Raw genomic sequence first — 14,142 nt, forward strand, 5'->3', positions numbered from 1 at the left:
CCCACATCAAAGAGAATTCTTCGCAGACATTTACGCGCTAGTATGATCATTTTATGTTATACTTATTAGAGCCACATTAGCTTGACGGCATGACAAGAAACGGCAAAGCAAACAGCATTGTTTTATATTTATAAATTTCCTACCCATCTTGTGTCTTTAATGCCAGTGTTAACTTTCTATGCTTATGACAAGTGGGCACAGAGGGTACATTTTATCTTGGCAGGACATATCTTGTAGCTGGCGTGATCTCGAGTCTTCTCTCCTGCCTTTGTTTCCGCTGGCATGGACGAATGTTCTTACTGTCGGAAAAGTAATGATTAACGGGCATGTTGGGATGGGAAAAAAATGAATTGGTGAACCCAGGGACAGAGAGAGAGAGAGAGAGAGAGAGAGATGCCATCTGGAGGAATGTGGGAGCCGTCTATAGAAATAAAATTGCAATCTGTATGATTGAATAAACGGGTATTATTTATCTGTCTCTGGGAAGAAACCCACAGTGATGTAAGTGGTCTCTCCAAAAGGATTTTAGTGGGATGGATCCAAATCCACTGTAAAGTCCACGGGACTTTATCTTGTGCCATAAATTAAGAATAAAATAAATGAAAAGCAGATTTTTGTATGCGAGGGAGCGGTTTAGTAATCTGCCGGCACATTGTATATTATGTTTAATTTTTAGTCCGCTCAACACTCACTGTAACAAAGCACAAAAGCTCATCTGGTCCAGCGTTGGAGGAACATCTATCTCGTGTCTTCATCCTGTTATTGATTTCTCTATGGAGACGAGGACGTTCGCCTCCCTCAAATCTCATTTACTTTCACTAAGTTGAATTTCCATAGACTGCGTTTCAGTTAATTTTTCAATGATAATATTTAACTCTTCCATGCATGGAATTGCATTTCTCAAACACCACTAAAAGTCATGAACAAACCACCACTAGCATCTCATCTGATATACCGTATTGGGTCGATTATAGGCCGCACCCGATTATAGGCTGCAACCTTAAAGTTTGATGCTATTTTAAAGAAAAATTTATTTTTAAAGAAAAAATACACATTAGTGGAATGGGAAAACAGTATTTTATCTAATGAACAGTAATATATGTATTTTAACATTTTTGGTATCTATTACGCAGTTAGTCAGCATAGGTTACATACAAACAGAAATTTGGAAAACCAATAGCCATTTTAAGGTCCCCCTTAATTCATAATGCACCTACTTATAGATATTCCCTTCTGCCCCCCAGATATGCCTTTATACCCCCTAGAAATGCCACTCTGCCCCCCCAGATATGCCACTTTGCCCCCCAGATATGCTTTATGCCCCCTAGAAATGCCACTCATCCCCCTAGAAATTACACTCTGCTCCCTAGATATGCCAACCCCTCAGACTTACCAATGCACCCCCAGACTCTCTGGTGTCTAGCGGGGCCGGCCAGTGGATGTCTGTGCGATGCGCGCAGGCAACCTCCACTGACGGCATTTCCGCCGGGGCTTCTAGGACGGAGAGACTCACAGACAATATAATATTATACGTTTATTATTATATGTGAATCAATCATCAAAAACATTCCTTTGGTTGGAATGGTGACTGCACCACTTTTACCAGTGTTTATCAGAAATAAAGAGTGCTTTATCTGCTTGGTTTTGTCAGATAAAATGTCTGTTATCATCAAACAGCATAACTAGCGGAATATCGGCCATACAGGAAACTTGCGGCTAGCCATCTCAATTCCAACAGATGCTATCAGAAAGTTTACAGTAGAAATGTTAGCATTGCCTGTGTATTTGGCGACTTGTACAGCATTTTTATTTGTGTTGCCTTCCAGTTGTGGGCTCCGTAAGAAGAAAACTCACTAAATTAAGAATCACATCTCTTAAAAAGGCCTTCCCAAAAGAGTTTACAATCTACACAAGCATTTCTTGAAGGTGATTTTAATGTATGGATTTTGCTTATTTACATAACATGAGAGTTTGCGTGGTTTTTGATATACAGGCCTAAATTCCAAGTACAGATGTGAAAAGTTCCACACGGTCCTAACACACCAACGCAAACCCTTCCTCGGCAAGATCGGCCATTATTCACAGTTACGTTGTAAAGTTAAGCAAAGCTAATTCCATCTAAATATAAGCAGCTTCGATGAGCCAAGAAGATGCTTGCTAATGAAGGAAAGAACTTCACCGCAGATAAAAGTCTTAATAAAGCCCTGTCCCTTAGCCACCCCCTTAACCACGTCAACTAAAACAAGTGTCCTTCTTTGATCATTTGAAATGTTGGGAGGTATGGGTAAACATGTTAATGGTTTAGCCTTAATCACCTGCTGGAACCCTCTGAGTGATGAAGATCTATGGTGGAACAGATTCCATTACCATTGTCATAAAGAATCAGCTCAGTGCGGTGTTTGATTAGAGAAAGTCACCCAAAAAAATCGTGACTGACATCAATGGCAGCCTCCAGGACTGCAGATATATTGGGACTAAATTAAATGGAACCAGGATTTATTCAATGATAATCTCTCTACAGTACTGAATTTTCCATTGTAATATCCCTTTAAGTCTTTTCCAGCCTGAATGGGATTTAGCTATTCATTTTGATGCCGACACCATTGTGAAGTTCAAGTAACCTTTTTAGAGAGAGTAGAAGTTGATCCATGCCAACAGAGAAAACAGACCCCCCGGGAAAAAAGTTAAAAGCAACAGATTTCTGCAGCACAGTGAATGAGGTCAGGGAATTAGAGATGGAACTTGTCCAAAAATCACACTTTGCCATGTAACACAAGCATTACTGAGATCTAAACCCATAAGGATTTTTTTTCTTGTTACGTTTGGCTGCAGTAACCACATGCAAGGTCACCCTCGCTGCTAAATCATTTCCATCATTACTTCGGTGTCACAAATTACAGTTAGAAATCTCTGACAAGAGCAATTAGGGTCGTATCCAAAGTCATTTTGATGTGCGTGTCAGATCCTCAATGGTTTTGGCAGTGCTGACTCTGAAGGCAGTTCATGTTAGCTTTTAATGAGAACTTTATGACTGCTGAAGGATCAGACGGAAAGGATATTCTGGACCGTTGCACATTGTATTCTTATTAGACACATGCTTGGTGAGTTAGAATGCCTCCTGAAAAGTTTAATCCTTTCAGTTTTGAACTTGTCGAAACTGGATCGGTTTCTTTCACTCTGTGTAATAGGTATTAAGCAAATGACATTTTGTAACAGAAACTTGCTCGTCTTATTTTGGTATCTGCCCTTGATTGGGTGTTACATGTCTGAACAACGATATAACTATAGTACACCATCAGCAGGAAGAGTTGCAGGTAGGATTGTCAACATTTGATGAAGAATTACCAGCTAGGTTATTACATCCATTGTGTTATCTACAGAAAAATGTTAACCAGCTTAGAAGTGGCAACAATAAAGTGCCAATAGGCAGATTGGCACAAATGTCTGCGACGTCACTATTCATGGTTTTATGACCAGTGTTCCTCAAGACAATGTTTTTGATACACTTTCTTTGGAAGGTCTTCTTGACAACCACAATAACGGGCATATGAAAAATAATTTGGATGAGAAATATGAAACCCTTGATTCCAACGGTCGTAGATTTGGCGGATACCATGTATTCCTATAGGGATTTGGATGAGACCAGGACCATAAGTGGCTCTGGTCAGAAGGGTCTAATCTGTCTGCTTCCTCAGAAGATGATCATTAATTGTTTTTAGACCAGTTAGAAACTAGATTGCTTCAGGTGGGGGGAATGATTCAACACACACACACACAAAAAAATAATATAAAGTGGACGTTTGACACATGATTTCCTTCTTGAAAAAACCTCTTATTCCAACTTCAAATATCTGATATTCTGCAGATCCCTGAAGCCCCTTCCTTATCTTCTGTTTAGTTGTTAATTGATGTGAATAGTTCCCCAGGATTAAACAGGTTGTGTTACAGCCAAAGTTCACTACATGTGTTTACAGTGAGAAGAAACTCCAAGGAGTCCCTGTGTATATCATCTTGCCTTGCTGACCTATTAGTCAGGAGATGTTTTAGTGTCAAATCTTGTATCTTGGTCTCTACTATTGTGGTTATTATCATCTTTTATTTATGTAGTGCCAATAATGTACGCAGCACGGTTTCAATACCTATATACATATATACGCTGAAAATACAAGGTTCATTTTTTGGTAAAAGGTCAATAGGGTCCCCAACTGCCTTGCTACAACTTGGATACCGGCTGGATATTTTCGGTTTCCTTAAATAAGCGCTCCAACAAATTGTGCTGCGATAGGGCATGTATTTGGTTTTATGGGAGCCAGAAAATGTAATGTTACATGTGATTGGATACTGCTACTCTTATTGCTTTCAAAATAATATTTAAATAGGAACACTAGAGCAGACATGCAGGGAGCATACTTAAGTACTCTTCCTGATTTCATTAGAAGCAGGCAGGGGTGGAGATAAATGAAAAGTCTCATTTTCTAACCCCCATAAAAGAATGCATGCAGTGAAATGCATTCAAAAAATACATAACAATTGGGGGCTGTCCTTTTTAAGGAAATTGTGTATTAAAGTTGTCATTTCTACTAGTTATTGGGTTTTCAGAACAGAAAACTTCTTATTAACGTGTCACAACTTAAATTGAGTAAACTTGTGAGTTTACTGTTTTTACCTTCTGATAAATAGATACACATTTTTCATCTCTCATTATTTCACAGTTGTATCCTTTTCCCAATATGTGTCTGTGTATATAAGATAGATAGATAGAAATATTATAGATACCTATGCCTATTTCTTTTTCTTTTTTTCATTTTTTTTTCTGGGAAAAAAAAGGCCAGGGCTTTGTTAGTGGGAACACCGGTACGCTGATGAGAACGCTACACACATCTTATCACATTGAACAATCTACTGTCACCCCCGAACATATTAAATGGCATAATTCCACCTTATAATAAAATTACCTCTGTTCTTTATTTTGAAGTCGGCATTTGAGTTTGCTGGCCTTCGGAACATCTAGTTCCAAATTCATTTCATTTACTGAGTGAGAACAGATCACGCAGACGTTATGGAGAAGGGTATGGCTGGGACTCTATTATTTAAAATATGGAAACAGCCTCTTGTTAAAACAGATACAGACACTATTTATATATGAAGAGTAAAACGGATCTGGTTTTCGTCTTCTAAATCCCATTGCTTTCAGAGAGGCTTGAGAGACGGAAAATACCTTATGTCCTTCAATCTTATAATATAAAGGTACCCAACATGGAAGTTTCTGATCATGATTCTATGCCAATAACAATATGACAACACCTGATAGATTACAATACGAGACACAATCTCTGCACGAGATTGGATTCGCTGCTTCATTCTTCTGTCGGTATTTTGACTGGTTATCCACTTCCTTTCTCTTCGAAATCACTTATTATGTATGCTATAAATAGCCTATGTTTAAATGTGTAGCTTAGAGTAGTTATCTTTTGCTGACTGTGCTACTTGTTTCCTATCTAATCGTGTGACACGTGTGAACCCTGGACTGTGTTTATGGCAGGTCTTTTAGAGAGCTAATCGTAGTTGTTGCTGGGTCTGGAGAAGACTTGGATATACAATAAGTCTCTATATGGATGAATTCCATAGCTGGAAACTCACAAAATGTGAACGGTTTACACACCAACTTGGCAGGCTATACAATTAAACTGTGGCTTGTTCATGAAGTTCACCCACAGAAGTAAAACTATGACAATGGAGTGACAGGACAGAGCAAAAGTCAGATGCGTTGCGTTGCATTGTATTAAACACATTTCCCTTGCTATACATTGATCAACCCTCTACCACTTGAAGGTCAATGGGAATTTCAGCTTGTCCTTCCATAGGGCAAATGTTTTGGGTTTACCGTTTTCATTGGGCCATAGCTTATCTCCTTTACCCACTGACTGTCACAGGGAGATGGTGGAAGTATGTAAAAAAAGGAGAAATAGAGTATTAGTCTAACCCATGAAAAGACACTCTTGAGAAAAGATTTGGAACTAGCTAGATCGCATTCTGTTTAAAACAGCTTATATTTGATTCTAGAGGACTACAAACAGACCAGGGTTTAGGTAAATCTTTGCTTTAGACACAAGTTGTTTTATCAGTTCCAACCTTTTCATGTGATCATGATGGGACCTTTTTGGCTCTGGCTACCTGGAATTCCCCCTTGTGGGATGAGGGTAGGAGGTCCCGCTGATGTTGAGGGTCTCATGCTATTGTTAATGGGGACATGGGCAGGGAATGGAGTGTGCTTTAACGCCGCTCTTGTGACCCGTGGTTTCCCCGCACTGACCCAAAGAGTTCCCAGGTGTGATGAAGGAATATCAAAAAAAATCTGGTCTGCTTCTGTCCCTCAAGGCCTGGAATTGGACTCCGATGTGTCTAGAATGTTTCTAGTAGATAAAGCAGGAAAACATTGAAGTTGAGAGAGTTATGGTCCAAAAACAGCAGATGATCAAAGCATACTTCCCTGGATGTTAACCACTTTGAGTCGGATAAATGTGAACTGGGGGAAGCCATTCTCCGAGTAAAGAAACAGGGAATGCCAAACACAATTCAGTGCATGCTAAATCCTCATAACAACCAGCGTTCTGCTTAGTATCAGAAAAAAATAGATATTGTAATAAATTAATTTAGCAAAAATAATCTTCATTAAAGCACGTTAAGCCTTTTTACCCATAAATATATCCTCAATGACCGAACCTATATGAGTGAATTTAATTTAAAATAAATTCATATTCCAATAAATGTGATGGCAGGCTTGTGCTCCGAGATCTAATCATTTAATCTCTATTTTCCTCTTAAATCTGATAATGTAATCTCCTATTTTGTTCTTTGCAATAGCGAGCGCAATCTGTCACTTGTGGTTTCCACAGAGACAGAAGTATGGAAGAAAGGTTATACCGGCTTTTTGTTCGTGAAACGAAGAGACTTGAAGGCTTTTTTTAATGGAATCACAATTGTGTTAAACGGTTTGTTATAATCATGATGCTTGCATATTTATTCTGACCAGAAAAGGTTTCTTATAATTAATTGTCAAACATTTATTGCTTTGAAAATGTAGTGTAATTGACATAAATCCAAATATAACTGAAATGTTCTAACTGTAAAGACATACATAAACCCATTCCTTTATCACTAGCCCCCATTAACTTTTGGCACGGATTCTGCCCCCGGCAACCTCTTGCAACAGCCCCAACACTGGATTTTGGACCTGTAATGCAGGGTATGGCACAAAAATGTCTTAAATACAAGGACAGCCATGTTGGATATGCTCATAGTATGGTTCATATTCAATATATTAACCCCTTAAGGACCAGGCTGTGTTTTACCTATTGTACCATTGGGACCGAGGCTGTTTTAATACTTTTGCGGTGTTCGTGTTTAGATGTAATTTTCTCTTCACTCATTTAGTGAACCCACACAAATTATATGTTGTTTTTTTCAGGACAAGAAGGGCTTTCTTCAGATACCATTGTTTTAATCATATTATCTAATTTCCCATAAAAAAAATAATAAAATATGATGAAAAATGTAAAAAAAAAACACATTTTCTGACTTTTACCCCAAAAATCTTTTACTCATCCAAAAAAGCTAATGAAAAAACCTACTAAATATATTCTACTATTTGTCCTGAGTTTAGAAATACCCAATGTTTTTATGTTTTTTTGCTTTTTTCTGCACGTTATGGAGCATTAAGTACAGGTAGCGTTTTGCTATTTCAAAACCATTTTTTCCAAATCTGGTAATTCTTCCCCCCATGTGCCATTTCGGGTATCTTTGAAGCCGGCCAATGCAATTTACCCCATCAAATCATATATTTTTGAAAACTAGACACCCCAAGGTATTTCAAATGCTAGTATTTTAACCCTTTCCATGCATAAGATTCTACCACCAGCCTTTGCCACACTTTGTGTTAGTATTTTTTTGGTATTTTTTTTTACACAAATTGTACTTTGGGTATACATTTATAGCTCCAGGTATACGTCACTATCAAACAACACCCTAATATGTGTTCAATAACATCTCTCGAGTACAGTGATACCACCCATGCATGGGTTTGACTGCTGTTTGGGGTTAAAAGGCCACATTTGGGAAGTGCGCTTTTTTTCCCCTATTTTGGTCAGTCTGTGCCTATGCCCTATCTTTGAGCCTGGCCACTACAATTTACCTCATAAAACCATATATTTTTGAAAACTAGACACCCCAAGGTACTTAAAATGGTAGTATTTAACCCTTTCCATGCATCAGATTCTACCACCAGCCTTTGCCACACTTTGTGGTAGTATTTTTTTTTATTTTTTTTTTCACACAAATTGTACTTTGGGTATAAATTTATAGCTCCAGGTATACGTCACTATCAAACAACACCCTAATATGTGTTCAGGAACATCTCCCGAGTTCATTCATACCCCACATGTATGGGTTTGTCTGGTGTTTGAGGTTAAAATGCCACATTTTGGAAGTGCGCTTTTTTTTTCCCCCCATTTCGGTCAGTCTGTGCCTATGCCCTATCTTTGAGCCCGGCCACTCCAATTTACCCCATCAAACCATTCATTTTTTTTAAATTAGACACCCCTTGGGTATTTGAAATGCTTTTATTTAAATTTTTCCACGTCAGGATTTTTGGGAAGATACAGCGCTAATTTTAGCACTTGCTCATAATAATAAACTTTATTTTTTTATTTTATTTATTTTACTCTTTTTGGACTTTTTTTTAACATTTTGCTGGAACTGGATAGTTCCTCTAAAGCATAATAATTTTTAAATGTTACCATGTTTTTTTTAAGCTTTTTCTTTTTTTCTTTTTTTTTTTTTTTCTTTTTTTTCTTTTTTTTTTAAATATTTTACTAATCACATAGTGATTAGAAAGCTGGCCTCCATTGACTTGTATGGTTGAATGCAGTACCTGTATTCAACCAGCAAGTGGAGCCAGAGTTCTCTAGAAGGTCAGGAGACCGTCTAGCGAACTTTTTCAACTTTATTATTTTTTTTCCCGGACCGCCGCCATCTTGCGGATGGTGAAGACTGCGTGCAGCTGCGGCTGTGACCGCTCTCCGGAGCGGTCACAGTCCATCAAGAGGTAAGTGTTTGGTGTCGCTGGATGCCTCCTGATCGAGGCATTCCAGCGACACCATTGAAGTTTAGGAGGTGATCGTTGATCGCCTCCTAAACGCTTTTAAAACGGGCGTCCGCCGCCATACAATGTATGGCGGCTGTTGACGCCCCGGGGAGGGGCCAGACATGGCCCATCATGCCGATCTCGGTGTTGCTGAATGCCTCGACATCGAGGCATTACAGCAACACCGTTTAAGCTTAGAAAGTGATCATTGATCACTTTCTAAGCTTGTTTAAGTCTGATGACGTGTCAGGCACGTCATAGGTCGTTAAGTGACCGTTTTGCATGACGTGCCTGACCCGGCAATGGACGTTAAGGGGTTAAATTAAAGATAAGTTAGGCACGACGTCTTGATCTATACCTTCCTTTGTGATTCTATGAGCACATTGTACATACCGCCCCGCAATGTCAGAAGTACAGAATAAATTTTGCTCTGCAAAAAAGAAACAATTTTTTTTTCATTAAAAGTAAAATTTATAATTATTGCTTGTGTGCAGAAAAGTTTAAAAAAATATATACTGTGTATGTAAAAAAAAAAGATGTATAAATAGGATTGCAGATAAAAGCACAGGACACGTGACTGGCCATACAAGCAAGTGCAAAAATACTGTATGATTCTGGAGCTGCTTGTATGTGCGAGTAAATCAGGATGTGCTTGTTTAATAAACTATCCTGTTTTGGAAAACACGGTTTGAGGCAACCGCTAACAACTTCTGAAAAGCGAAAACCTTAAGTTCCCGATTGGGGGTGCCTTCGGATTATACATTTTTCAGGTGATCGGGCCGTTGCAGCCGGAATGCTCTCCAGCTTTGACTTTGTGGCATGTTTGAACTATTTGCATTTCTAAAACGTGACATTGCTAGAGTAAAAGGATCCGTATTAAGGCATTTAGGTCTAATAATAGTATAGTGGAATCCTAAGAGGTTTATTCTATTTCCTCCTCTGCCATTAATAGAGATTCTGAACTGGACCGCACTAACAGCAGCGGCAGTGAATGTGTCCCTTTAGGACATCGGAATAATAATTAAAAAAAATCATTGCCTTAAAAAAACTTGGTGGCCTTGAGATTCAAACAGGAAACAACAAAAACTGCCTTGATTTCCATTTTAATGTAATTTACTGAAATAAAGCTACTTGGAGCAGCCACCGTCTAGTTCTAGAAGAGCAGGTTGGAGAAGTCCCTTGTTTGCAAACTGGGGGGTTACGATTATGTGATAGACATAGAGTTAAGGTTCATCGGTGGTTACTCATATCTCATACCTGGGAACTTTCTAAATGAGCTGCACTTAAGACTCTTGAAATATTAACCAGTAAATAGCCTATTGTGAAGATTCTATGTAGTGACTCTCCAAATGTGTGACCCAAATGGGTCTAAAACCAGTCCCTATGGAACTTGCCATTATTTAAAGATACACGTAATTGAGTCTCCTGCATTCAAGCAGGGATATCAACCGTAACACACTGGGAGCAAAAGTACCTGTTGTGAGTCTTTTATATGTGATTACAGCAGTGCAGAATAGGAAGGAGTCCGCTCCAGACTGTGTGACCCTGAGAATCTACCCCTTCACTCTGAGAGCTTGAAATTGGGGGAAAAAAAACCCTGTTTTTCCAGGTATACTCATATTCATCAATCTTGGTCAGTGCTTTACCAATAAGTAATGTCAGTCATGAGTCCACAATGTTAAAGGTGCCTTTGTATGTTTCTTTTCTATACTTTTTTGCGGTATCGTTTGTTTTGAGATCTAATGACCCGAACCTAGCAATGTGTGTTGAGTGTGGTTTTAAATGCTCAGGGTCAGCTGTGCAGTGTCTAACATAGAGTACAAATTTGATCCATTAATGGAGTATTCCAGATGTAGAAAGTGGGCTACAATGGAATGTATCCATAGAGCCACTCATTCTAATACTCATTTGTCCCATTTAAACACCATTCACACACACACTGTCCTATCATCAGTACAGCTCTCCCTCCACTTCTCCATCCCAATGCACATTACATGACCCCCACTGATCGCTTTGGTTGCGGGGGCCATCCGCATAGCACCAAGCTTAGAAGAACCGTGCAGTTAAAAACCTTGTGGTGTTGCCCTCTATCTGCTTAGTACCCTACGCAGCTGTCTAGTTTCTCTATATTTATAAACGGTGCCAAATATTAACATTGCATTACCATTTGGAAAAAAAAAAAATGTTGCAGCCTAAACTCTTAATATTTAGCATTTTTTTACATTCCTGTCTTTTTTGTTCAGTTTCTATGACAAGAAGAAGAATTATCAATCTTCATTAGGGTGTATTTTGTTTATATCACCATAGCAACAGGGTGGGAGGCTGTCATCAATGGTAGAGTACAGTTGTGCAATATCACTTGGGAACTAGTTGTAATGATGCATCAGACTGACTCATTCCGTATTACACATGGCATCAGCTAAAATGCACCCCGTGTTTCGCAGCTGTCGCAGTCATTGTTAATCTATGTGTAGTTAACAGTAAAAACACTTAAAAAAAAACCAAAAAAAAAAAACCCCTAAAGAATGACTATTTTTTTTGTTCCTTAACCGTGTTCTCTGATTTGGTTTGTGGAAGAAAACATCCCCAGAACTTCTAACGTAGATTATTATCTCTGTGTAAAAATTATTATATTTTTAGTGTAAATAAATTCAATTATTAAAAATGATATATATATATGTATTATTTATTTTTTATTAATCACTGTTTTGTTTTGTTTGTTTTTTTTTTCTTTGGCAAAGTGTGGCAGATTTTGCATATGAAATTGATTTCCTCTCCTAAGTATTCTTCTCGCCTACCCTTACAAAGGCTGTCTGAACCAGCTGCTTTAAAAAGACAGATAACTGGAGGGAGTAAAGATAGCCGCTCCCATGGAATACATATATGGAATATTTCTATAATATACTGTATGTATACAGATTTTTTTAAATATGTTAACGCAAATAAACAGAAGCCTGGACTGGCCATCTGGCTTTGTCATTAAGGGGTTAATCTTCAGGAAAACTGACAAGGAAGGAACTATGCTTTAAAATCCATAAAATTGCGTTGAAATACCCGCATTTCTCAGCATATTAAATGTTTCAAATAGATGAAGAAGGTCGGTTGACATTTGGAGAGCCCCGACTTATTCTCAGGTACCCAGCGGTTTAGAATATGTATTTTAGAGAAATGTATAGTTGAAAACCCCATTGCTCTTACAGAGAGATGGAGGAGAATTAGTGTTCTGTTGCACGGGGTTTCTGAGTGGGTGAACATATTTAATCGCACAAAATCTTAAAGCAGGTCTATAGGTTCTAGAACTCGTTGGATATTTTTTGTAGAACAATGCGGGCACAGTTAATCCAATTAATTCCTCCCACATCCTCGGCCAACGTAGCCTACTCCTTCATTATTATTGTGCTCAACCACTGCTGTGATCAATTTTATTCAACACGGCTTTCTTTCTTCCTCCTCTCCTATTTATTCTGCTTCTACTCGCATACTCCTGGCAGAACATTTCTACAATTATATATATATATATATATATATATATATATATATATATAACTTTCTTTAATCATTTCTTTCTTTCCTTTCATCCTTCTTTCTATCTTTCCTTTCCTTCTTTCTTTCTTTCTTTCTACTTAATCACATCATAAAAATATCAAGGTCGCACTATGCAGAGCTGAAAGATTCACCTGTGTATAATAATAATACTACCGTTCAAAGGTTTGGGGTAACTTAGATTTGTTTGTTTTTGGAATAAATAAATAGCATCAGATGGATCACAAATAATACAGTGGAGATGTAAATGATTGTTTTCATAGGCGTACAGAGGTCCTTTATCACTCCCATCACTCCTGTGTTTCAATGTAACCCAGGTTTAAGTTTAAACAGCAAGAAATGACCTTGTTTTCCATGAAAACAGCTAAGTGACCCCAAACTTTTGAACGCGTGCGTGTGTATATGTGCGTGTGTATATGTAGGTGTGTATACATATTCACCTCACTTCCGTAGTTTCTAGCGCTACCTCTTTGCATGCCTCCTAACAGTCTCAGTTTTCACGTTTCAGTCTCGATATAAAAGCACTGCCCTGCTGTCCTGATTTTGTAGGCAGTGGGGAGCATAGGCTGGTAGGGGAGATCCTTTATAATGTATAGAGCAACCCAGACCTTCTTTGGAGCTCCTAATTTGCATCCTTGCCAATTGGAAGCTTCAAGTTGTTATTTGGGTGCCCCCTGGTCACACCCAGGTGCCCTCTATCTGAGTCACACTATAATCGGCAGGAGAAGGAGAGCTCCAGGGGGCCGCCGTGGGGAGCTCCCAGGTACGATCATGAGCCGGCAGGCGCCTGTCATCCCAAATCATCATTTTGTTTTATATTTCTTCTTCTGTTATGTCAGCAGATACTCAGTGTTTTCTTGTTTTTGTGTTTGCAGATTGACTTGGAGCCGGAGGGGAAAGTTTACGTTATCATCGATCTTTCTGGGTCCTCAGGTGAAGGTAAAAACTCTTAATGATTTTCTCATTGACGCTGTCCATAGCTGAATGTTCTTGACAAACCGAACGCTCTTTTGTTCTTCTGTTTCTTTTCTCTTTTTCCCACTATCCCTTTTTTTTCTTTTCACCTTTTCCAGTAATTTGTAATCCTCCTCTTTGTTTTTCCATACAGTCAAAGCTGTGCTTTAAATATTGCCCTGTAGTGCTATATATATATATATGTAATGCTTGAGTGCATTTTTTACATGTTGAATAGGAATAGAGACGTTAAATGTCATTTCAACACATATTGTGTTGTAATTTATTATATATTTTTTTTACTAAATACACAATTAAACTTAATCCCTAGCACTGTTGAATGCTCAGAACCCTTATTTAATGATTGAGTATTTATTTACTCTTTCATAATTTGTCAGGGAATGCTTATTTGTCACATGACACAAAAGCAGGCACTGATAGGTGGTTGTTGTAGAAACCGCAAAATATTTCTTAAATTCTAAGCGTTTTATAAAATACCAGAG

At 38.3% G+C, this 14,142-nt stretch overlaps 1 protein-coding gene across 1 annotated transcript in view; it reads left to right on the forward strand.

Annotated features, from left to right (window-relative positions):
* The window catches only part of LOC149303153 (protein kinase C epsilon type-like), a 154,784-nt gene that overhangs the window by 50,531 nt on the left and 90,111 nt on the right, over positions 1 to 14,142 (forward strand). Inside the window, exon 2 of the mRNA XM_089481650.1 lies at positions 13,561 to 13,624. Coding sequence (XP_089337776.1) covers positions 13,561 to 13,624 — 64 coding nt within the window. The remainder of the gene's footprint in view (positions 1 to 13,560; positions 13,625 to 14,142) is intronic.

The sequence above is a fragment of the Sceloporus occidentalis genome, unplaced genomic scaffold, assembly GCF_023333645.1.
Source record: "Sceloporus occidentalis isolate IW3139 unplaced genomic scaffold, rSceOcc1.0.p SCAF_15, whole genome shotgun sequence".
In the NCBI taxonomy this organism is placed as follows: domain Eukaryota; kingdom Metazoa; phylum Chordata; class Lepidosauria; order Squamata; family Phrynosomatidae; genus Sceloporus; species Sceloporus occidentalis.